This window comes from Petaurus breviceps, unplaced genomic scaffold (genome assembly GCF_028583685.1).
Source record: "Petaurus breviceps papuanus isolate PSGF00001 unplaced genomic scaffold, PetGlider_PUasm1.0 37, whole genome shotgun sequence".
NCBI classification, from domain to species: domain Eukaryota; kingdom Metazoa; phylum Chordata; class Mammalia; order Diprotodontia; family Petauridae; genus Petaurus; species Petaurus breviceps.
In genome coordinates, this window is record NW_027186296.1 from 89,487,280 (window position 1) to 89,513,764 (window position 26,485).

General features: G+C 34.7%; 1 protein-coding gene across 1 annotated transcript in view; it reads left to right on the forward strand.

The window, feature by feature from the left end:
- The window catches only part of NHLRC2 (NHL repeat containing 2), an 84,979-nt gene that overhangs the window by 41,947 nt on the left and 16,547 nt on the right, over positions 1-26,485 (forward strand). The window contains exons 6-8 of the mRNA XM_069099019.1: positions 7,271-7,364; positions 16,232-16,463; positions 17,232-17,354. Of these exons, the coding sequence (XP_068955120.1) occupies positions 7,271-7,364; positions 16,232-16,463; positions 17,232-17,354 (449 nt within the window). The remainder of the gene's footprint in view (positions 1-7,270; positions 7,365-16,231; positions 16,464-17,231; positions 17,355-26,485) is intronic.

Here is a 26,485-nt window from a genome sequence, read left to right on the forward strand (position 1 = left end):
CAGCTGTGGGTATGGAGTCCCCATTGTCTCCCTCTGAGTTTGGTTCCTCCCTCTGAGGATAGTAGGACTCTAGAGTCTTTGTAATCTGCTTTCTGCCCATTTTGAAGCAGGGCCCTAGCCACTCCCTTCCTCTAGGGTTTACTGTTGAGGGTTTTGCCCTGGGGCAGTAGTTACTATGTTTTCAGGGTGAGGGAGGGGGGTTGGAGCAGGCTGGGTTCACTCTGTCATCCTGGTCCTTGAAGGTCCTGATAGGGGCTTTTTTTTTTTAATTTCTGAGCTATGAAGTGGTAGCCCCAGGAGTATTTGCTGTCCTGGACAGGGGCCCTGCATTTGATTCTTACGTTGCTCTTTGCAAGCTCAGCCCTTTGTTGATAGGCCTGGTAGTGGCCTTTGTGGTTGGTGGGACGACTTGCCCCCCCTTGTTGATCAGGCCTCCTCCCTGCCTGCCTCTGCCCACCACGCCTTCTCGACCTGCCTCTGAGTGCTGCGCCTTCCTGGCCCGCCTCAATAGCCGCATTCTTGCTTAAAGGAACTAAAATATTACCCTAGCTCAATGATATAACATTATGATTTTGATTCTGAAATCTACCTTTCAACAGTATTATTACGTATTACCAGCTTGTTAATTTTCATAAACATTATAAAGATCAAACCCATTGTTTTATCAAGGTTTTTTATCAAATTCATATGGAAATGCTATAAGTTAATTATTTGAAACAGATCTTGATTTTTGAATAAGTTGTTTGGTTATACAGTGAATGAGTGAATGAATGAATGAATATCATTTATTAAACACTCACTATCTGCCAAGCCCTGGGATGTAAATACAAGCAAGTAAGTTAGTACTTGCCTTCATGGAGCTTACATTCTAGTAGAGGAGCACAACACATATAGAGGAATTGTGGTCTGGTAAGACATGTTTTGGACAAAGTCCAAATACATTGGAGTTTTTAGATAAATAACTGAAATGTCTCTCCCAGAAATGATGATAATTGATTTGATTGCTATTCTACAAACTAGAGTTGGAAAGTAGATAGGTGTATCAACAAGCACCCCGGGGTGGCTGCCAACACAGGTTCTTAGATCTGCTTTGATAAAGGAAAGCAACTCAAAATGGGTTAACAAGCTTACTTTAATCAGTCAAATATGTATCCTTTACCTACTTCAGGGGAAAAAGGTCAGCACCCTGAACTTCAGACAGACAGAATTATCAAGACAGAGAAACAGATCAAGTAAACAGGTTTCCAAACTGTCCAACCATTACATCCATACCAAATCAACATCTGGGTTTTTCAAAGCCGGGGGGCTCTCAACAACGGCTTCCTAGAGTCTCTTCTGATCAAATCACAGAACACTTCTCAAAGTGAGCCCCAAAACAACATCTGGGTTTTTCAAAGCTGGGGGGCTCTCAACAATGGCTTCCCAGAGTCTCATCTGATCAAATCACAGAACACTTCTCAAAGTGAGCCCCCAAAACAAAGCTACACATCAGGGCTTATATAGCCTTCTCCTGGGTCAGAGAATGTAACAACCTTCTGGACCCACTGGCCAATCAAAAAGTATCTACTGAAAAACAAGCCTCCCATCCCAGCCTCCAGATGCACTTTAGCCTAGGGGCAGGGAAGATCTTAAAAATTTACATTCCCATTACAATAGGGAAGATACAAGCAGTGTGGCATTGAGATGGTCAGGAAGTAGTATGGTAGGCCTAAGACTTGGCAAGATAAGGTGAATGTTCACCAGCTGTCTTTCTTGACCCTGAAGTTTGCTAAGGAAAAACCAGAAATCTTTTTGAAGAGAACTTCATGCAAGATTTATGCTTATCTGACATACATGTGGACAGTAGTCAAGACAAATTATGAAGGAAAAGCCAAAGAGCTGTTAGAAAATAATGGGAAAAAATCAAAGCCAGAAGTCACAAGGGTGGGAGCCCAAAGTTCAAAAAATTGTCAAATAATGTAAAGAATGAAAATATCTCACCTAAAATGGTTCCTCATTAAAAATTCAGGGGACAACAATCTTTGATAAAGAGATCCACTGCTATAGGCCAAAGGCATCAGTTAGAAAGAAAGATCCTAGTACACCAAAATATCCAGAATAGTACTTTTGTAGTAGCAAAGAACTGGAAACAAAGGTGTCCTTTGATTGTGGAGTAGTTAAGTAAATTGTGGTACATTAACATAATGGAATATTATTGCAACATAAGTAATGACAATTATGAAGCCTTTATAGAAGCATGGGAAAAACTACCATGAACTGATTCAGAGTGAAGAAATCAGAACTTTAAAAACAATATGCGCAATGACTGATGTACACGAAAAACCAACAGAAGCAATTGAACGCTATAATTATAATGACCAAGTTTAACTGTGGAGTAGCACTGAGAAAATGCATATTGTTCCTCTTTGCAGTGGTAGGAGGGTAGTAAGTGTGGAATATTACATGTACTATCAGACACAGTTGATGTGTTGGTCAGATTTGCTGAACTGCCTTTTTCCCCCTTTTTTTAATCTTTGTAACAGGAAATGGCTTATGAGGGAGGAAGAATGTATTAAATATGAGTATTATGTAAATATAATCAATAAAAATAAGATTAAAAATTCATTGGATATAGAAAATTGATTAGCTATTCCTTTATTTGAAACTAGTATTAGTACTGCTTTATTTCACATTGTACTGTAAGCATCTTTAGATTGCCCTTATGAATGTGGTTTTAATAGGTTTAGAATACACTATCAATACTGGTCATTTTTTTAAACCAATTAAGACTTGTTCCCTGTCTTTATTTTATTGATTTTTAGGTTCTCAACAGATAAACTTATTTCCCACTTTACTGAAAAGATTAAGGCCTGCATTCTTTCAGCTAGTCTCCTAAACTCTCAGTGACATCTTTTATTCTTTCATCCGACGGCACTACCCCATCTTCTCAAAGGTATACTTCCACTTGAATCATTCAAACCAAACCCTGTGACCTTGCTCCATGAAACATCTACTCTCTCTCTCTCTCTCTGTCTCTCTCTCTCTCTCTGTCTCTCTCTCTCTGTGTCTCTCTCTCTCTCTGTCTCTCTCTCTCTGTCTCTCTGTCTCTCTCTGTCTCTCTCTCTCTCTCTGTCTCTTTCTCTCTGTCTCTCTCTCTCATTCCTTCCTTCTTAACCATTTCTTTTCTCTCAGCCTATATATATGTACAGATTTCCCCATCCTGGGAATGGGGGAGGGGACTTCTCTTGACCTGTTTAACAGCTCATGCTATTATTGTATCCCTCTTTAACTTCCTAGAAAGAGTAGTACCCGCACTTTATCACCATCCACTTCATCCTCACTCCTTTGCAGTCTGTCTTTATTTTCCACAGTGTTCTTCAGACTGCTGTCAGTAAGGACACTAATAGTTTCATCTCCAAATCCTATGGCCTTTGTTCTCATCTACTCCTACATAATACCCTTTTCTTCTAGTAGCTTCTATAATTCTGTACTCTCATAGTTCTTCTAACTCCTCAGTCACTCCTGCCTTCTTTGCTGACTCTTCATCCTTCTGCCCTCTTGTATGTGGCTATCCCTCAAAATTCTGTTCTTGACCCTCATTTCTCCTTTAGTGTTTTTATCCATTCTCATGACTTTAATAGTACAAGTGATTACATCTCAGCCTAATTCTCTTCCCTGACTTCTAGCCCAGATCTCCAGCAGCCTGCTGGATAGTTCATCAAACCCAATATGAACTAACCACCTAGAGTCATAACTTTAAAGTTATCTCTGACCCCTTTTATCTCCCATGCCCCCTCATGCCCTTTCAGTTACCAACTCATATCAAATTTATGTTGAAAATATTTCATATATATATATCCTTACATTTCTGCTGTCACTGTGCTAATCCTGCCCCCCCCATCTCTTCTTGCAAAAATATGTTGTTACAGACTTCTGTGTCCTGTCTAGTCCCTTAGTTTATCTGTCATATCTGTCTAAGTAATCTTCCTAAGTTACCACTCCAATGAAGTTGTTCCTGTGCTCAGGAACCTTTATTTCATTTGCTATTGCCTACCTAATATAGCCCATTAATCCTGGCATCAAAGACCCACTATTTCACATTATTCCCATTCATATACTCAAGCTAACCTGAACCATAATCCATCCCTATTTATTGTTCTGCTCTCTCCCATCTCTGTACCTTTGCTCCCAGCAATTAACTGGAATGAAGAGTTTCCTACATCTCAGCCCCTCCCTAATCTCCACCTGTTGAAGTCTTTGTGTGAGGCCCACCTCAACCAGCACCATCTCTAGAAATGCTTCCTTGATTCTCTTCCAGTTAGCACTTGAAAGTGTTTTCTCTCACCTCAAATTACTTTGCATACTTTCCTTTTATATTATAGTTATTTATAATGCTCATTTTCTCTCCTTACAGTTACATTGTAAATTTATCTTCAATGCTTTGCAAATAGTATGTACTTAATATGTTTAATTAATTATCATGTTCTGATATCTAAAAAATAAAATTATTGTAAATTTATAGGTGATTCTGTCACTTTTTGAAGTAATTAGGATATATATCTCTATGTATCCCACAAAGATTTCTCTTTTTGTACTAAATTCAAATTTGAGTGAGATACTTTGGGCCCCACCTACAATTTTTCAGTTTTAGGAAAGGAAGCACATTATACCATCACTTTGTGTTTCAACTAAATAAAAGAGAAATGAAGTATTTAACATCTCTGCAGCATCATGTATTGTATTTTATCTTGTTTTTCTTTTAAAGAATCATTATATTATGACCTAGAAGTAACTGTATTTTCATAGTAAATACTGTAGTTCCTTTTGGAAAGATGGGAAAAATGAGGAATCCACTTTTGTAAAGGGCTATAACATACCATAAGGGAGAAAAATCATTATATGAGTATAAGGCATTGTCCAGAAGTATGTCATCTTTTTTTTTAATTTAACCTAATTTTTTGTTACATTTTAAGTTCCAAACTGTCTTTTTAAAATATATCATAAGTATTAAATATAATCTGCTTATTTATTATATTAACATTGCCCTTCATGTTATAATCTAAAGAGGAAGAATCCTTTGTTGTACATCTCTCTCAGAAGTGTTCTGTAAACTTGTTGAATGCATAGGAATAAGTTTAGAGACTAGTAGTTTCATAGAAATTGAAAGGTGAATTTAAAATATTTAAAAACTTTAAATGTGCGATTTTTTGATATTCTGAAAAACTAGGATTTCATTTATCCAACATATTGATCTTGTAAGTTTATTGCCAGTAATTATGGCTAATTACAGTAATTAATTATATTCAATCTGACTTCTTTCAGTTTTTTAAATAAACATTTTCATTCTAACCATTTTTTTCCAGAAAGTTTTAAAGGATTGCATATTAATTTCCTTTTACATAATTTCTTAATTTCTTTAGTTTTCTTTTTTTGTTGTTGTTGTCCAGTCGTTTTTCAATCATGTCTGATTCTTTGTGACTCCATTTCCTTTACCAGATAGTTTTCTTTAGGCTATATGGTTAGATGAAAATTTGAATTGATTTAACTTTAATCTTTAATTTTAAAAGTTATTTTCAAGCATCACCAAAAATGATCATCTCCTAACTAGTTTTGCTTCTGGTTGAATGAATGAGTGAAAAAACATTTATTGAACACTTAACTATGTTAAAACACTGGGTATAAATAGAGAAATGAAATAGTCCCTGCCCTCAAGGAGCTTTACATTCTAACAGAGAGGCAAATAATGAACAAGAATGAAATGTTTTGGTTTGGAAAAGTCGTAAGAGGGTGAAGGAAGCCATAGGAGAGGTGACTGACATGTCTTTTCCCTTAACAGTGGCACTATTTATTTGCCTGTGCTTCCAGTGCTGGAAGAAGATTGAGGAAAAGGGGCATTTGCATGGCAGTAAAGTAGATGATAAGACAGCCAGAATGAAATTTGAAGCACTGTTGGCTGTAGATGTATATGTTGAGCCATGTAACGCAGAAAATAATGTGGACTTTGGTCAGGAGTTCTAGCACATAGACCATAGGGTAAGATCTCTAGTGGTATTTAGTGTTCAGCAGCAGGGAAAATGGGAGAGTCCAGTGGTCCAGAAGGTTACATTAGAAGACAGGGTGGATGGCAAGAAGATGGCTTAGGCAGAAGGTGAAACATGTCTGCATTAGGTAAAAAATATCATGGGCAACATGACATATTCATCAACCTAAACAAGTCCTGGGTTGGAATTCTAGAACTGATCATATTTTTTATGATGATTCTTTGTATTTGTGATATTACCCAGATGGTTGATAGTATATGAATTTAATGTGAATTATACACACACACACACATACACATATGTGCATATATATTTAATGCCACAGAATTGCAGCTTAAAAAATTTATTATGAAATCAAAACTTTGATCTACTCATGAATTTATTTATAAAGTGACAAATTTAGTCCAGTTTACTTTAGTGTGAAAATTTTCATTTAAATTACCTTTGAACACAGTATTAGAGTGGACTTACAACTATTACATATTTAAATATATCCCAAGTAGAGTACATTTTAGAAAGTTTTTTTTGTTCTTTTGCCTTTTTTTAAAAAATTAAATTGACTTGGCTTTTATTGTAAAGAATAGATTTGTAACTGCTATTAAAAGTTAGAAAACAGAATAATAGAGAGTTAACTATTTAAATTTTTAATTAGTAGAAAAACAGTATAATCTTTTCTTCTCTTTTACTGAGTTCTCTAATGTAAATGGCTTATTACAATCTTCTTAATACAACTAGTTATTAGAAACAGTTTGTTTTCAAATACATTCTTTGAATGAGTGTCTTAAGCCTAAAATCCAACTGATAGGAGTACATATTGCTTAAACTATTAAAACACAAAGGTCTGTCCTTGGAAATTGTTCAAAGTTCACATTGTAGAAGCATAAAATTTTGGTATTTATCTAATGTTATTTCATTGGCAAATCTTTTTTGGCAGAAATTAGCCTGTTTTCTCTACACATTAAATAAATCTTTTTTAAGGCTATAATCATAAATAAGGGGTGACAGATCATTTCTTAGAATAATCTGTAAATGTATCAGATCAGTGCAATATGAAATGAAATGTGTTAAAAAAAAATGTGTCTCACATGGAAGTTATAAAGTAAATTTTCAAACATTTTATTTCCCACTACCAAAGTCTAATTGGGATGCCCTAAAAGCAGATTACTACATTCTCTCAATTTAAAACCATCAAATTAATTTTGTTTCTGAGAAATATATACTACCTTTTATTTCTTTTCTTAAACTTTCAGAGGTCTGTAGAGATGATATTCTATGGATAGCTATGGCAGGGACTCATCAAATCTGGGCACTTCTGTTGGATGATGGGAGACTACCAAAGAAAAGGTAAGTTACAGAGTGTCTCTCTAGATGGTTTAAAAATCTTCTCCCTTAAAACCCGCTATGACAGTATTGGAGTACAATGCCTGACGCCCAGTGTTTGATGAATGAATGACGGGATGTTTAATCACCAGAAAGAACATAAGACTGCTATAGTGATTTTTATCCATTGGAAAAAAGTTTTTAATGTACTACTTTTTCTCCATTGCCTTTTCATTCAAGTTGTCCATAGTAAAATAATAGGGTAATTGCTCTTGTTATATATAAAGTTCACTTAATTATGAGTGAAAAAGTGAGTGAAAAATAGTATGAGATTACTAGTTCAGCACCTACTACAAATACAGCCTTATGCTCAACACTGATAAAGTTAAAAAGTAAATCAGTTAATCACCAAGCACTTATTAAGCTCTTACTGTGTGTCAAGTACTGTGTGAAGTGCTGGAGTATGAAGAAAGGCAAAAAAAAACCCCAAAACCAGTCCTTGATCTCAAGGAGCATGTGTTCTAATGGGAATGTCGGGGGAGACATAGCATGTAAAAAGCTGGGTACATAGAAGAGATGTACAGAGTAGAGGAGAGTGATCTGCAAGGGCAGGGAAGGCCTATTGTCGAAGGTGAGGTTTGAGCTGTGTCTTGGAGTAAACCAGGGAAATAAGGCAAAGGGGATAGCTAATGCAAAGGCATGGATTAAAGAAACACTATACTAGGTAGCTAGGTGGCGCAGTGAGTAGAGCAGCAGCCCTGAAATCAGGAGGATCTGAATTCAAATTTGGCCTCAGACATTTAGCACTTACTTACTAGCCGTGTCACTTAAACCCAATTGCCCTGCCCTCCCCCCTCCAAAAAGTTCAGACTAATGAGAAATCATAATGCCAAACATTATGTATATTTAGCTTTGGAATATATTTATATGTTGTTTTTAAAACTAGTTCACCTTTACAGTTATGTTTTATGTTATCAACAAACATTTATGCAGCACATCCTATTTGCTAGGCATTGTTCTCATTAATAGGAATTCAAGTATAATCAGTAACATAATTGCTATAAGCAAAGGAGCCTTACATTCTAATGAGACAAGGACATATGAAAGTATAGACAGAATAAATACGCAAAGTGATTAAATTCGAAGTAGTTGGGGTAGAGGAGACTCGAGCAGTTCAAAGGATAAATCAAAGTAGTGCTTGAGTTGTATCTTGAAGGAAAGAGGGGGATTCTTTGAGATAGAAATAAGGAGGTAGCACATTCCAGGCATGGAGGGAAGCCAGTACAAATGCATGAAGAGGGGAGATGGATTATTGTGTATTAGTAAGTGAAGGTCAGTTTGGCTGGATCACAGAGTATGGAATTTGTGGTAATGTCCATTGAGTCTGGAAGGTTAGGTTGGGAACTGATTGTGAAGGACTTAAATAGTGAAACTATTTTATTGAGAAGCAATAAAGAGTCATTGGAGTTTATTGAGTAGATAGCATTGCTCAAGGAAATTTCACTATGACAGGGTTGAAGGATGAGTTAGAGAGACAGGGACTTGGGTCAGGAAGACCATTTAAGAGGTTTTTTTGTAATAATCTAGGCCTGAATTAAAATTATAGGTATGTGAGTAAAGAGAGAGAATCGGATGCAAGAAATGTGAAGGTGGAAATGGCAAGATTTGGCAACTAATTAGATACCCTACAGGATGAGAGAAAGCGCATTAAAATTAAAAGTAGGGGAAAATGTCACTCCATCTCTTGGCTCTGACCATTTTCTCTGGCTGTCCTCCATACCTCTAAAGCTCTCCCTCCTCATTTTGCTGGTATCCTTTAAGTTCTAACTAAAATCCCATCTATTACAGGAAATCTTTCCCAACCCCTTAATTCTAGTTCCTTCCCTTTCTTATTTACTTCCTGTTTATGCTGTATATAACTTGTTTGTACTTATTTGATTACTTGTTGTCTTCTCCATCAAATTATGAACTTTTTGAGGGCAGGGACTGTCTTTTTTTTCCTCTTTTTGTATCCCTGGCATTTAGCATGGTGCCTAGCACATAATAGGGGTTCAATAAATGTTTACTGACTGACTGTTCCAAACCTAGGAGACTTAGAATATGTGGTGACATCTTTAATAGAATTAGGGAAAATTGGAAGACAAGAAGATTTGGGGTGGAGGAGCAAAGATGATAAATTCTGTTTTAGATATATTTAGTTTAAAATATCTCTGGGACATCCAATTTAAAATATATAATAAACAAGTTGGTAATATGGGACTGAAGCTCAAGGCAGAGACTGAGGCTGGATACATATATCTGGGAGTGTTCCGCATAGACATAGTAATGAAATCTGTGAGGAATGATGAGGTTACAGAAAGACAATATTAAGAAAGAATAGGACCTAGAGCAGTGCCCTAGGGAGGTGGGGTGTGGATGGAAGGGGAAACATTGACAATTAAAGTATATGGTAGGATGATTATCCAGCAAAGATGGAGAAGAATAGATGAGAACCAGAAGAGGTCACAAAAACCTAGAGAGGAAAAAATATTTAGGAATTAGGGTATTCAGGAGTGACAAATGGAGCGAACACATCATAAAAGATGAGGACTGAGAAAACAGTCAGATTTGTCAATTAATGCATCTTTGACAACTTTGTAGATAATAGTTTTACTTGTGATGAAGTCAGGAGCCATATTAGAAAGGTTCAAAGAGGTAGCGAGAGGAGAGAATGTGGAGGCAACAATTACAGATAGCTTTTTCTAGGAATTTCTGGGAAAGGGATGAGAGATATAGGATGATAGCTTGAAGTGATGGGAAGAAAGAGTGAGTGTGTGTGTGTGTGTGTGTGTGTGTGTGTGTGTGTACGCACTAATGTAAGTGTGCCTTCCTGAGCACTGGTAAGAAGACAACCTAGGGTGAAAAAAGTTATGTTATATAGAGATGATTGCATCACATTATTTTCCTATATAGTATAATTATCCTTTTTCTGAAGTGAAAATGTTGATGTTTCCTGGAAAAATTGTGTATAGAGCAGTTTTTTAATACATTGTATCATTATTAGTTTTGGTTACAAATTATTTTATAAATAATGCACTCTAAAGATATATCCTCATTTTAAAATAGCTTTTTTACATTTTCAGTTTTTCCATACCCCAACTTCTCTGTCCCAAGTTTTTCCCAGGCACTTTGTATTTATTTTTTAACATGTTTTGTTTTCTTGTCCTTAATATGTTATTAGAATATCAGTTATTATTAGAATGTCAGCACCTTGGGGCTAGGTGCTATCTTACTTTTGGATTTGTATCTTTAAGGCTTAGCATGGTAACTGGCGCGTAGTATGAGTTTAATAAATGTTTATTGAATTAGAAATGCAGTTTTTAAATTCTTACTATGTGCCAAGCAGTATGCTAAATCTTGGAGACATAAATACAAAAGTGAGACAGCCTCTACCCTCAAGGGGAAGGGACTATACATATACGTGAGTAGTGGCCAGGAAAGGGTGTTTCACAGTCTAGAGTCTCAGGAGCAAGTTTCTCCATTAAAGGTCTCATATCTATAATATATAAGGAACTTAATAGATAAATGATAAAAGGATATGAACACGCAGTTTTCAAGGGAAGAAATAAAAACTGTCAACAACCATTTGAAAATAATACTTCAGTCAGTAATGATTAGAGAAATTCAGATTAAAACAACTCTTGAGTTTTTATCTTTCATCCATTAGATTGGCAAAGATGATGAAACAAAAATAACAAATGGTGGAATAACTTCAGTAAAATAGGCATATTGATATACTGTTGGTGGAGCTATGAACTGGTCCAGCCATTCTGGAAAGCAGTATTGACACTTGCCCACAAAGTCATTAAACTGCCCATCTTGCACCCAGCAATACAGTTACTAGGCCTCTACCCCAATAATGTCAAAGAAAAAGAATTCATATGTACAAAAGTATTTATACCAACCTTTTTCTGGAAATTAAGGGATTGCTCCCTATTAAGGAATGGCTTAAACAAATTATGGTATATGAATTTGTGACGAAATACCAATGAAGTACTGTAAGAAATATGGACAGTTTCACAGGAAACTGGGAAAACTTTTATGAACTAATGCAGTGAAGTAAGCATAACTAGGTGAAAAATGTATGCAACAACATTATTAAAAAAAAAACAACTTTCAAAGTCTTTATACTTTGTGATTAAAGATAAGTCAGCTTGACAGTGGACTGGTAAAGCACACTTCTAAATAAAGGACTGAAAATGAAGAATGAGATATATGTTTTTGGAAATGGCAAGTGTGGGAATTTGTTTTGTTGGACTGTGCTTATTTGTTATGACTTAAAATTTTTTCTAACATTCATTTGGGAGATGTGGGAAGAGCAGATAATAAATGAATGAAAATAAATGAAAGTTAAAAGTGTTTCAGTCTGGGAAGTCTGGTAAATGGAGCCATAAAACAATTAATGGACTCTTTCCAGAAGCACTAGTGGTATTGATTTGAGGTGGAAATCCCCCCCACACTAAATCTATCCTATGTGTGTGTGTGTGTGTGTATATGTATGTATGTAGGTATAGACACATATATTTATATGTGTATGTATACATGTGTGTACACACACACAGATATTGTAAAAGGAAGACAGCTTTCAAACCTGTTGGGTATTTGAAGTCAGTTATATATGGTAGGCTCTTACCAGCAATGGCAGGATCAAGAAGAGTGACAAGGAGGGTGATGAGTGGATTAACTGAGCTAGTTAAGGATATGTAAATATAGTGAGACAGTTGACTACTTAAATTGAACCCTAGTATAAAGTCAAATGTCTTTTAATAATAGCTCCCTAAATATTTGTCTGCTCTCTGTTAATGGAACAATTTCATGTTTGTTTAGCAAATGTCTTTATATGCTATGTGCCAAATAATTCTTAGAGGGATGTAATGATGACTGTTGTGTAGTTAAGTAATGTTTGTGCAATTGAGAGATAAAAACTCATCAGAATACCTTTATTTTAAGAAGACTGGATACAGGTAGACCTTACTTTAAGAGCATTATGTATAAATTAAATTTCTTTAAAGTAAGAATCTTAGATAACTCAGAAAGTTGTTACTTGAAGAAATTTTATAATGACTTCTTTTAAAAGACAAAGGATCCTTTATTATGCTGATTACTACTAATGTTAGTTTATGCCAGATAGGTGGTAAGAATCATAGCATTTTAAAAAGAACGGTATTAGTTGTTGAGGCCAGGAGATGCTCAGTTGTATATATTTTTTTTGTTTCTTTTTAAAAATTAATTTACTTTAAACTTAAATACAAAGCAAGAAAAGAAAAAAGAGACATATTTTAACTTAAATATTAGTGCTTAAGTGCAAAGTAAGAAAAGAAAAATAAAAGGATTGCCATGTGCACAGCAGAACATAGGGAAGGTTTCAGACTACAAAGCAATAAGTTTCCATTTTAAGACAGCCTATGTAATAAATACTGTACGTTGTGTTCAGAGGTGTCCATTTTTATTTTGCTTCCTTTGTTTTTTTTTCCTTGCTGTGCACTTTTTACTTTATCTGCCCCCCCCCCCCCCCCCCCTCCACTATCCATTCTCTTTTTTTTTTTTTTTTTTCTGTTCGGGATTTGCTTAATGGATATGAAATTTTTGGCTACAACCCCAGTTCTTTTGCTCTTTAATATATACTGTTCCAAGACCTGCAGTCTTTTAGTGTAACCACTGCTAGGTCTTTTAGTATAACCAGTTCTAGGTCTTATATGATTCTAATTGTAGCTCTGCCATATTTGAATTGTTTTTTTCTTGTTGCTCATAATATTTTCTCCTTGAGCTGGGGGTTTTGGAATCTAGCTATGATACTTCTATAGGTATTCCTTGTAGGATCTCTTTCAGGTGGTGATTGATGGATTTTTTTCTATTCCTAATTTCCCCTCTTGTTCTAACACCTCAGAACAGCTTTCTTTAATCATTTCTTGTATTATTGTATCAAGATTCTGTTTTTGATCGTAGCTTTCAGGTAGTTCAATTATTCTTTTGTTTTCTCTTCTTGATCTGTTTTCCAGATCACTTGTTTTTCTTATGAGATGTTTCACTTTCTCTATTTTTTCATTCTTTATATTTTGTTTTGTTATTTCTTGGTCTCCTACAACTTTGCTGGCTTCCCTTAGCCCAATTCTAATTTTCAAGGAATCATTTTCTTCCTTAAGATTCTGGATCTCCCTTTCTGGTTGGTTGACTTTCTTTTCATAATCTTCTTGTTTTTCTTGAATTGTTCTTATTTTTAAAAAAATTTCCTCAATCTCTCTCATTTGATTTTTAAAGTCTTTTAAAAGTTCTTCTATGAATTCTTTTTGGGCAGGTTTTAAAAGTTCTTCTATGAATTCTTTTTGGGCAGGTGACCATTTGACATTCTCTTTGGGGTAGGAGAGACTTTTTTTTTGCTTGAATTTCCTCCTCTGAAGATGAACCCTGGTCTTCTTTTTCCATAGTAACTTTCTATGGTTGAGTTCTTTCTCCTTTGCCTGCTTTTTAAAAAACAAAAAAAACAAAAACAAAATATATATAATAGCTTATTTATTGTAATCACCTATAGTCCTGGGGCATGGGGGATGTTGCCTCTGGCCTCAGATCCTCCTTCAAAAACAAGAATTCTGCTGTCCTATAATTGCCCACAGTCAGCAGCATCCCCTCCCCACTGCTTCTGCACCCACCAGGCATGTTCTGGTTCCTTCTAGCCCAGGGCTGTGTGTCTGAAACACAGCTTGAAGGTCTGGCATTCCTCATCAGCAGAGGTTCCCTCTATCATCCCCTGTTCAGACGTCTTTCTTCCCACACTGTTCAGGAGGTAAAAATTCCTGTAGCTGGGGCTGAGGCTACCCCCCAAACCAGCTAGCCCCAGAGCTTGTTTCAGTGGAACTAGCCTAGGGTTTGTACACTTCACAGGGACCAAACCTCTGATCTTCAAATGTTCCAGGAGGACCACTGTTCTGCCCCAACTCTTATTTATTTTTACCCACTCTGTGTTAACCCTAAGGTGCTATTTTGTCTTACTTGTGGAGGAAATTTGGAGAGCTTGGAATTTTCTGACCTATTCCACCATCTTCCCAGAATCCTCTCCTCAGGTATATGTTTTGTTGGGTCTGGGAAGAAAATGATCCAGGATTGGAAAATGTTTTTCATTGTATTGTCTTGTTTCCAAACATAGCATAGTAAATAAAAATCCAGCAACATATTAGTCATCTCTGTATATTATTTGCCTAGCATAAAATGCTATGCTTTTAGGAAGATATATATATATATATATATATATATATATACACACACACACATATATATATATATACATATATATATATATAAGAAGTATAAAATATCTCTGCCCTTAGGGAGTTTACTGTCTAGTAAGACAGATGACATATATACAAATGAATTATAATACAAAATATAATGTGACAAATACATAAGAAAAGCTTAGATAAGTAGTATCAGTTTAGAGGAGGAAAATATCTTGTGGAAAGGAAGAACCATAAAACATAACCCAATTATCAAGTCCTCGGATCTCTTCAGATTTCTCTGTTTTACTGAATTACATATAAGGAGTTATTGATAACCCCTTTAAAAATAAGCAAAATTATTATATATAGCTTATTTTACAAGCACTGTACAGAGATAATGACAGTTCATTGCATGTCTTGCATTATTCAGTGATTTCATTCTGTAAATGGTAATAAGCCAATTTTTCAGGTATATGATCAATTTTGACAAATTTCCTGTCTTTTCTCCCATCATCTTGAATTTTATTTTATACACTAGGAAGCAAAGTAGAAAAGTCTGTTGTTTTATGGACTTGTTCAATATTTCAGCTTTTTTCCTTATGACACCTTGGGCTCCTTTCTCAAACCCCAGAGTTCCATGGAATGTTGAAATACTCATTTTAAAGAAGATTTGGTTTACATATAATTTTGCTAAAGTGAATTTACCTGCAGCCATTTTTCTTAAAATAATGGCACAGCTTAGTTTATTTATTTTTACTTAATAACAGACTTTAACTTGAATGTATATGGATTAAAGATACTTCAGCCTGCTTAAAACCTAAGACTTAAGGTCATATAGGTTAACTGTTTTTGTTCTTATATGTAGAATTCAAACATAGTTAAAAATGAAACTATATCTTTAAACTATCAAGAAAAACAGAAGCAGTGGTATAGTGGAAAAGGTAATGTATTTAGAGTCATAAGACCTGGATTTGAATTTTGCCTTTGGATTTGAATTTTACCTTTGCTATTTGCTACCTGTCTTACATTAGTTAAATCACTTACTTCCCTGACTTTTATTTATCAGTATTGTTTATCAGTAAAATGAAGGGGGTAGATTAGATAAGCTTTAAGGTACCTTCCAATTTCTAAAATATGTTGATGCTAAGATACAGTCAGAATAGTTGAGGTGGGATTGAGTTGCAACCATCCTTGGTCTTCTGGGAAAAAAAGACTTTCTAACTAGTGATTATAGTTATTTTGTCTCCTAATTTTTTTGCCTTCACAACCAAAACCTTGCTTGATCTTTGGGAAATTGCTTCAGTTCTTTATATATCAATTTGCTTTTATGAAAAGTAAAGAGTATTTTCCAGAGAATATAGTTAATAATTAGGAAGTATTATGGGAAAAAAATTGAAAATGGCATGTGTGTTGTTTTTTATGCCAAAATACAAGGCACTGTATATGTTATTATTACTTGTCAGTTTCGTTTGACAATCCTCATTAATTTGATTATTTGCGTGTATTTTGTTTAGTAACTGAATTGTTTAAAATATATCAACCTTATGATGTAAACCAGAAGTTAATAAAACATTTGAAAAAATAAAATAAAATAAAATATATCAACCTTGATACCAGACCTATGAATTTGTTTTTCTTTAGTGAGTTGACAAAAGGAACTTGCCTTCGGTTTGCTGGAAGTGGAAATGAAGAGAATCGAAATAATGCATATCCCCACAAAGCAGGTTTTGCCCAGCCTTCAGGTCTTTCTCTGGCTTCCGAAGAACCTTGGAACTGCTTATTTGTAGTAGACAGTGAGAGCAGTACTGTCAGAACTGTCTCACTAAAAGATGGAGCGGTGAAACATCTTGTAGGAGGAGAGAGAGATCCCATGGTAAGGAAAATTACATTTTTCATGTGTAATTTTATTATAACCATTGTGAACATAGGTCAGTATTTATTAAGCTTTTAAGTTACCAAGTCATGTGTATTTAAGAAAGAGAAAGCATGATTCTTACCCTCAAGTTAATGTAGAAGTTAGGACAGAAATATACAAATAAATGACAAAAACATATCAAATGCAACCAACTACTACAGACAGCTATATGCAGTTATATTTAAGTGCTAAGCATTAAAAGAAGAGGGAAGGATAAAGGATTGATTGCATGAAATATTCAAGATGAAGAGACCAGTAGAGAAATCATAAGATCATAGATTCAGAGGTGGAAAGGAATAAGGAAGAGAACAAAAATTCTAGGCACCGTTCTCTTTATGTATATTATTTCTTTTGATCCTCCAGACAACTCTCTGAGAAGGGACCTTAAGGGCAGTTGATCCAGCCTCCTTGTTTTACAAATGAAGAAGCTGAGGCCCATAAAGGTTATACAGAAACCACTTTGTCATGTAGCAAAAAGCAGACTGACAACTGTGTTATTTATATGCCCACAACCAAATGTGAAAGCATTAAAAGGTAATGGAGGTTAGAGGTTTTGTCAGCACTACTGGTCTTCTGATTTAGGTATCCAACCCTATTTAGACAAAAAACATAGCTTTCCTTTGCCTCAGCTTAGATAAATGAAGCTGTTTTCTAAATTTGTCTTACATATCTAGCCAAAATAATGTAGTAATTTAATAACAAATGCCTTTTCTTTTTCTAAAAAAGAATTTATTTGCTTTTGGGGATATTGATGGATCAGGAATCAATGCAAAGCTTCAGCACCCACTTGGAGTGGCTTGGAATAAGAAAAGAAACTTACTGTATGTGGCAGACTCCTATAATCACAAAGTAAGCATAATTACATGATACCTTATTTTTCATATGTAGCAATTAAAATGTTTGAAAATTTGTAAAAGCCTCTTACAAATGCCATTTTAAAATATATAGTGCCATTAGCCATTCTTAACAGCCATATTCGTGTTATTCCATTCTCTGTTTTCTTGATTTCACTTTAAAAATGGGTGCTATGTCAAGGCCTTGAAATGGGAAAACATACGTAGATTCACAGTGTCCATAATTAAGCATTATTAATTGTAGCTATTCAAAGCTGCTTAGCAACATATTCAGTAAGTAGGAGAGATTGCATGTGGAAATGTAGGGATGGAGGAGAGTGAGTTATATGGGAGAAGGAAGTGAAATATGTCAGGGAAATTCATGCTGGAGAGAGACATAGGAATATAAGGAGAAAAAACTGCTAAAAAGCTAAACAGATATGATTGTTTATGTTGAGAAACATTTTCAGATATAACAGTATAATTTTTTTCTCTCATCCTATTACTACGCAAAGTACATAATCATAGCTTGTGGGGTTTGTGACATCACATAGAGCCCTAATATTAAATTCTAACACTACAATTCAGTTTTTTGTGGTTTACTCTGGGACATTTTACTCAGAATTAAGGGATTTGTACTACTACAAAGTTAACAAAATTGGCAGCAATTATTCTTTAGGAGAGGATAAAATTTAAGTAAATGAATGGATATTTTCACATTGTGATTTTCCTTAAGCCTAAAAAAAAGTGGTCTGGAAAAAAAATTTGTTTTTTGTTTTGTTTTTGTTATCAATTAGACAGTAGGATCTTAAGTTTTCCACATCTTTATTTAGTAACTGGGAAGATTTGGGCTACCATAAAAATATTGTCTTATCAAAAGCTTTTATCCATGATATATTGCATAGACTATCTTATAAACATTTTGTAGCAATAAGAAAATAAACATTTTAAGAGTTGCCTATGTCTTTTTGATAGCTTGTCTTTAAATAAAAGTACCTTCCTTATTATTTTCCATTCTTTTGAAATTTTCTGCTCATTTTGTTATCTTGAAAATCCAAGTGCTTTAAAATCCAATAATTATTGTTGTCTATTGTTTGTTGATTTTTTAAAAAGCAGTTGACTTGTTATAATAAAGCATAATCTTCTAGGTTTTCCTTAAACAACATGTTATGTTAAATGCAATGCAAATGCTAAAATTATACAAGATTCTATGGCAAATGCAACTACAGAAATAACTTTCCTCAACTATTCATTGAACATCATGATGAGTCAAAGGGTCCAACAAGGAGGAGACATGGGTTCACATAGTTGTGGTTACTAACTGTAACATGAGGGAGTGGTCTAGATGGCCTCTGAAGTCCCTCAGAGTTTTTTTAGATTTGTGATCCTGTGATCCCTTTTAGTTTTCAAATTCTGTAAATTTCATTCTGAGCTACTTTAGGCCAAGGAACTTATCTCTCTATTTTTCATAACTCCATAGCACTTAACATATAATGGGCATTCAATAGATATTTGTTGAATAAATTAAATGGTACCTCTTTTTTTAAAAATTCAGAATAACTGCAGAGCTATGCATAATATGTTTTTATTTCCAAATACATGCTCCAAGAGAACTTAGATTATAGTATTTGGAAGAAAATGGCAGATGATGGCAGAGTAGGGGGAAATAGTATAATTCAGCTCTATCCCACCATTAAACAACCAGATTACTAGCCAACTCAATTCTTAAAACAAGTGGTAAATATAATCCATTAGAAATGAAAGTGAGGGGCAGCTAGGTGGCACAGTGAATAGAACACCGGCCCTGGAGTCAGGAGGACCTGAGTTCAGATCCGGCCTCAGACACTTAACACAAAAACTAGCTGTGTGACCTTGGGCAAGTCGCTTAACCCCAGTTGCCCTCCAAAAAGCAAAACAAACAAAAACAAAACAAAAAAAATGAAATGAAAGCGAAAGGCTTCAGAATTCAGCCATAAGAAACCCTCTGAGGGACTAAAATGAAACTGACAGACCTTATCAAGATTTAAAAAAAAAAAAATAAACCTCAGCCTGAAGGAAAAAAAAAAAGCTTCCTCCACACAGGCTGTTGGTTGATTATAGGAAGGGGAAAAAAGATTGTGGAAGAAAAGTACTTTTGTCATAGTAAAATAAATAAAAAGACCCTCCTCTTCAGAAAAAGGTCTCAACTAGGTCTCCCACCAGAGCAAGACACCCTTGGATTTGACTAAGGAGTAAAGAAAAGTCCTCTTCTTCCTTTTTTTCATGATCCAAAAGAAAGGGCTTCAACTAAAACTGATCACAGTAGAGGAAAGCTTTATTGCCCATGGTAAAGGAAAAAGCATAAAGACCACCAGGGCAAAGGAAACTTCTTCAATTTGATTTGATACCCAAACTAAGGGAGACCTAAAACTCAACTCCTGAGACCTCAACAACAAAAGTTAAATGTTTGGGGTTTGGTTTGGTTTTTAAAGCACTTTCATGAGGCCAGGGATGACCAAGATACAATACAAAAGAGGAAACACCTCGAAACACAACTTCAAAGGAAAAAAAAAAATAGCTTACCTACAAGAACAATTAGAAGTCTTCAAAGAAATTATTCTGTTCTTTACTCATCCAGTCATGTCCAACTGTGTGACCCATGGACCATAGCATTCCATGCCCTTCTGTCCTCCACTAAATCCTGAAGTATGTCCAAACTTATTTTCTTTGCTTCCATGATGACATCCATCTCATCCTCTGCCATCCCCTTCTCTTTTTACTTACAATCTTTTTTTTTTCTTGGGGAGGGGGAAAGGCAAGGCAGTTGGGGTTAAGTGACCAGCCCAAGGTCATACAGCTAGTGAGTGTCAAGTGTCTGAGGCTGGATATGAACTCAGGTTTTCCTGACTCCTTTTGTCTTCAGTCCTACCCAATGTAAGTCTTTTCTAATGAGTCCTGACTTCTTATTATGTGGGCAGAGTATTTAAGCTTCAGCTGCAATATTCATCTGTCCAATGATTAGTCTGAATAATTGTTTTGGATTAGTCTGAATCATTTAATTGTTGACTGATATGATCTCCTTGCTCTCCAAGGGACTCTCAGAAGTCCTCTCTAGAAATACAATTAGAATGCATCAGTTCTGTGGCACTCAGCTTTCTTTATAGTCCAGCTCTCACAGTCATACATGACTACTGGAAAAACCATAGCTGTGACCATACAGACTTTTGTTAGCAAGGTGATGTCATCTCTGCTTTTTAGTATGCTGCCTAGATTTGCTGTAACTTTCTTTCCAAGAAGCAAGCGTCTTTTAATTTCATAGCTATAATCTCTGTCTGTAGTGATCTTTGAGCCCAAGAATATAAAATCTGACACAGCTTCCATTTCTTCTCCCTCTGTTTGCCAGGAAGTAATGGGACCAAGTTGCCATGATCTTAGTTTTTTTTAACATTAAACTCCAAGCCAGCTTTTCCACTCTCCTCTTTCATCCTCATCAAGAGGCTTCTTAATTCTTCACTTTATCCCACCAGAGTCAGTATTTTTCCTCAACAAATCCTATTCCAGCTTTTGATTGTCCGTTTCACATGATGTACTCTGCACATAAGTTAAATAAACAAGGTGACAACATATGGCCTCATCATATTATTTTCCCAGTCTTAAACTAATCAGCTGTTCCATGTTTGGTTCTTGACCTGTATATAGGTTCCTCAGGAAACAAGTAAGATTATCTAGTATTCCTATCTCTTTGAGGACTTGCTGCATTTTGTAGTGATCCACACAATCAGAGGCTTTAGTGTAGTCAATGAAGCAGAAGTAGATGTTTTTTCTGGAACTCCCTTGCTTTCTCTATAATCCAGCAGTCGTTGGCAATTTGGTCTCAAGTTCCTCTGCCTCTTTGAAGACCAGTCTGCACTTCTGGTAATTCTTGGTTCACATATTGCTGAAGCATGGCTTCCAGAATCTTAAGCATAACCCTGCTGGTGTGTGAAATGAGCACAGTTGTTCAGTAATTTGAACATTCTTATGGGACCTAAACTAATCTTTTGTGATCTGTTGACCACTGCTAAGTTTTCCAAATTTGCTGGCATAATGAGTACAGCACTTTAATGGCATTTTCTTTTAGGATTTTAAATAGCTGAGCTAGAATTCCATCACCTCCACTAATCTTTATTGTTAAAAAGTGCTTCCTAAGGCTCATTCGACTTCATTCTCCAGAATGTCTGGCTCTAGATCTGTAAACACACCATGCTGGTTATCGGTGATGTTAAGATCTTTCTTATGTAATTTTTGCTACCTCTTCTTAATCTCTTCTACTTTTCTTAAATCTCTACCATCTTTATCTTTTATCATGCCCATTTTTGCATATGTTCTCTTGATATCTCTAATTTTCCTGAAGAAATCTCTTATCTTTCCCTCTTTTTGTTTTCTTCTATTTCTTTGCATTGCTTATTAAAAAAACAACTTTCTTATCTTTCATTGTTGTTCTTTATAATTTTGCATTCAGTTGGGTATGTCTTTCCCTTTTTCCTTTCCCTTTCACTTTCCTCCTTTCCTCAGCTATTTTGAAATCCTCATCAGATAGCCATTTTGCTTTCTTTGTCCATAGTTCATCAGGCACTCTGTCGACCAGATCTAATTCCTTAAATCTATTCATCACTTCCACTTCCTATTCATAAGGAAATTTATTTAGGTCATGCTTATATGGTCTGATGGTTTTCTCTACTCTCATCAATTTAAGTCTGAATTTTTCAATAATATGCTTATGATTTTTGCTAATGACTAGCAAATTATCTTGATAAAATTCTGTTAGTCTCTGCCCTGCTTCATTTAGTATTCCGAGGCCAAATTTGTCCGTTATTCCAGTTATCTTTTGATTTCCTACTTTAGCATTCCAATCTCCCGTGATGAATGTGACATCTTTTGTTGATGTTATTTCTAGAAGATGTTGTAGGTCTTCATAGAACTGATCAACTTTGGCCCCTTTGGCATCAATGATTGGATCATAGACTTGTATTATTGGATTCGAACAGATATTATCTGTCATTTTTGAGAATATACCCCAGTACTGCTTTTCTTAGTCTTTTATTGATTATAAGCCTTCATAAAGGATTCTTGCCCACAGTAGTAGATGTAATAATCACCTGAATTAAATTCACCTATTGTACATATAAATTCACTGGCACCCAGTCTTTCCATCTCCTGTCTGACCACATCCAGTTTCCTTGGTTTTCTAGATCTTCTATGCCAGGCTCCTATGCAATATCAATCTTTAGAGCATCAGACTTTCCTTTTGTCATGACACTTCTGCAGATGAGCTTCCTTTCAGCTTTGACCCAGCCCCTTCATTCTTTCTGGAGCGATTCGTGATTGTCCTCCGTTCTTCTCCAATAATATGTTGGACAACTTCTGACCTGAGAGAGTCATCTTCCAGTGTCATGTCTTTTATCATTCTAATACTGTCCATGGGTTTTCTTGGCAAAGATACTGGTGTAATTGGCCATTTCCTTCTCCAGTGAATCACCTTTTGTCAAAACTCTCCGCTATTGGCATATACATCTTGGGTACCTGTGTATGGCATGGCTCATAGTTTCATTGAGGTATGCAAGCCTCTCCACCATGGCAAGGCAGTGATTCAGGAGGAGGAAGACATGATATAGGAGTGTGTGTGTGTGTGTGTGTGTGTGTGTATATACACACACACACATATATACACACACATACATAAATGCACATACACACATATATAGACATATACATATGTACATATATACAGACCTTTTTTTAAAGAAATGAGAGCAGTGAAGGAGTGAACTGAAAAAAGGACCATCAACTTAACAGAAGAGGTACAAAACTTTACCCTAGTATCAGGCACTCTGAAAATCAGAATGGACCAAATAGAAATTAATAACTCAAGGAGACAACAAGAATAATTAAAATAAAGAAAATATAGGAAAATGTCAGGTATATTTTTAAAAACTGTCGGAAAACAGTTCAGAGAGAGAGAAATTAAAAATCATAGGATGACCTGATATCTATGACCGAAAAAAAGAAAGGTAGTTACTTGAAATAAACAGAGAGTGAGGAGTATAGAGAAGAAAAATTATAAGAGAATGGACTGAAGACAAATAAACAGCTAACTGTCATAACTGAACGTGAATGAGACTAACCCATAAAACAAAAGGTTAGCAGAAGGTATTAGAAAGCAAAATCCAAAAATAATATTGATTACAAGAAGAAAACACTTGAAACATAAAGATTTATTCACACAGAATTAAAATAAGGGATTGGAACAAAACTACCATGCCTCAATTGAACACAAAAAAAGTAGTGTAGTATTTTACTTCAAACAATGCAACAGCAAAAATACATTTAATTAAGAGGTAGAGAATCTACATTTTGCTAAAAGGTAACATAGTTTTTATTCCAGTAAAATATACATGTAATCATTGCATAGATTCTAAATATTTGAAAGAACTAAATGAATTACAAGAAGAAAAAGACAACACAACTATAATAGTAGGAGAGGGGGAATATCAATTTATTCCTATTAGCCCTAGATAAATATAACCAAAAATTAAATAAGAAAGAAATTAAGGATCTAAATAGAATATTCAAAATATTAGATATACTAGAACTTTGGTGATTATCGAATGGAAATTGAAAGAAGTATACATAAATCATAGCTCCAAATTGTACTGTTTCAAAAATTGATTATGTCCTAGGACATAAAAACTTCACAAATAAATGCAAGCTTATGATGTTTTATCTTTCCAATTACATGTAACAATTTTAACATTCATTTTGTAAATTTTGAATCCTAACTTCTCTCCCTTCCTCATTCCTTTCCTCTTTTCCTGAGAAGGCAAGCAGTTAGATATAGGTAATACATGTGCAATCATGCAAAACATTTCCATATTAGTCATATTGTAGAAGAAAACACAGACAAAAAAAAGCTAATAACAATAAAGTTTTAAAAAGTATGCTTTTATCTGCATTCAAACTCCATCAGTTCTTTCTCTGGAGATGGATAGCATTTTTCATCATAAATCCTTCAGAATTGTCTTGCATCATTGTATTGCTAAGAATAGCTAAGCCATTTACAATTGATCATCATACAATATTGCTATTACTTCTGTTTCTGTTCATTTCACTTTGTATCAGTTCATGAAAATCTTTCAAGGTTTTTCTGAGCATTCTGCTCATTTCTTATAGCATAATAGTATTTCATCATAATCATATCCCACAGTTTGTTCAGCCATTCCCCAATTGATGGGCCTCCCTCTCAATTTCCAATTCTTTGCTACCACAAAAATATTTTTGTACATATAGGTTCTTTTCCCTTTTTTGTTCTCTTTGGTATATGAACCTAGTACTGTTATTGCTGGATCAAAGTATATGCATAGTTTTATAGTCATCTGGGCATAGATACAAATTGTTCTCCAGAATCTTTGGATCAGTTCACAATTCCACCAACAGTGTATTAGTGTCCCAGTTTTTCCACATGCTCTCCAAGTGATTTTTCTTTTCTGTCATATTGGCCTATATTTAGGCTATTATGTTAGCCAGAGTTGTTTTAATTTACATTTCTCTAATCAGTACTGGTTTAGAGAACTTTTTATATGACGATAGATAACTTTGATTTCTTCTTCATGCAGGAAAAGTATACCCAGACTTTACTGATGACAATACAATATACATTGAATAAAAGTTTACTGAAAAAAATATTAAAAATCAACTAGAGACTAATTTTATCCTGAAGAATTGTTAGGTAAAAGAATAAAGCACTGAACCAATAATCAGTTTCATTAAAGATAACAACAGTGAGACTATTATAAAGTTTTGGAGATGCAGCCAAAGCAACTCTTAGGGAAAAATTTTTATCAGTGCTTATTATCAAAAAAGGGAAAGAACAGATCAGTGAGTTGGGAATGCAACTAAAATATTTTTTAAAAAACAGCAGATTTTTAAAAATCAGTTAAAAACCAAAACAGGCATTCTGAAAATTAAAGAAATTAACAGAACTTGAAAAAATGAATTAATAAATAAAAATAGAGACTGGTTTAAAAAAATAAAATAAGCCATTTACTAACTGGATTTTTTTAAAAACCAAATTATCAGTAATCCAAATTGAAAAATAATTCACACGTGAAGATAAAAGATATTATTAGACACCAGTTTGCCCAGAACTGTGTTTTATAATAAATCAAGTTCTTGGCCTACAGTCAGCAGGACTTGATTCAAAACCGGCCTCTGACTCTTACTAGCTGTGTGACCCTGGACAAGCCACTTAATCTCTGCCTCACTTTCCTCAAAGGTAAAATGGGGCTTACAATAGCATCTGCTTCACAGGTTTGTTGTGAGAGTCAAGGGGGATAATATTTGTAGATCATTTAGCATAGTTCCTGATACATAGTAAGCACATACTTGTTCCCTTCCTTCTCTTTCTTTTCCCCCAAGTATATGCCAATTAAACCATCAATTTAAATGAAAGAAATACATATCTATAGAGGATTGGGGTGGGAGGGTTGGATTGAATAAGCCAAAAATGAGCTTCCCAAAGGAAAAAATAATCCAGGACCAGAGAGATTTAGAAATAGATTCTTCCAGACATTCAATGAATACTTAATCCAATATTATATAAATTATTTGCAAAAATAGCAAGATAAGAAATCCTATCAAATATAAATATGATCTTGATACATAAATCTTGGAGAATCAAAAGAAAAGAAGACTGCAGGCCATTATCCCTAATGAACACAAATGCAAAATTTTTAAATAAAATTTTGGTGAAGAAACTGAAATAACATGTCACAAAAGTTATACACTGTGATCAGGTTGGATTTATATCAAGAATTTGTTTTTTGTTTAATATTAAGAAAGCTATCAATTTCATTAACCATCTTAATTACCAAAAGAAATCATATTTTGTTAGTAGATACAGGAAAAGTATTTGACAAAATATAACACCCATTTTTGCTTAAAAAAAAGATATTAGAAAAGACCAGACCTTTTCTTAAAATGCTAAATAGCATGTACCTAAAAGCAAAAGCATCCATTATTATTAATGGAGATAAACACAAGTCATTTCCAATATATTCAGAGGTAAAACAGGGGGTGTTCACTTTATTTCTATTTGACATGGTACTAAAATTCTTGCTAAAGCAATAAGAC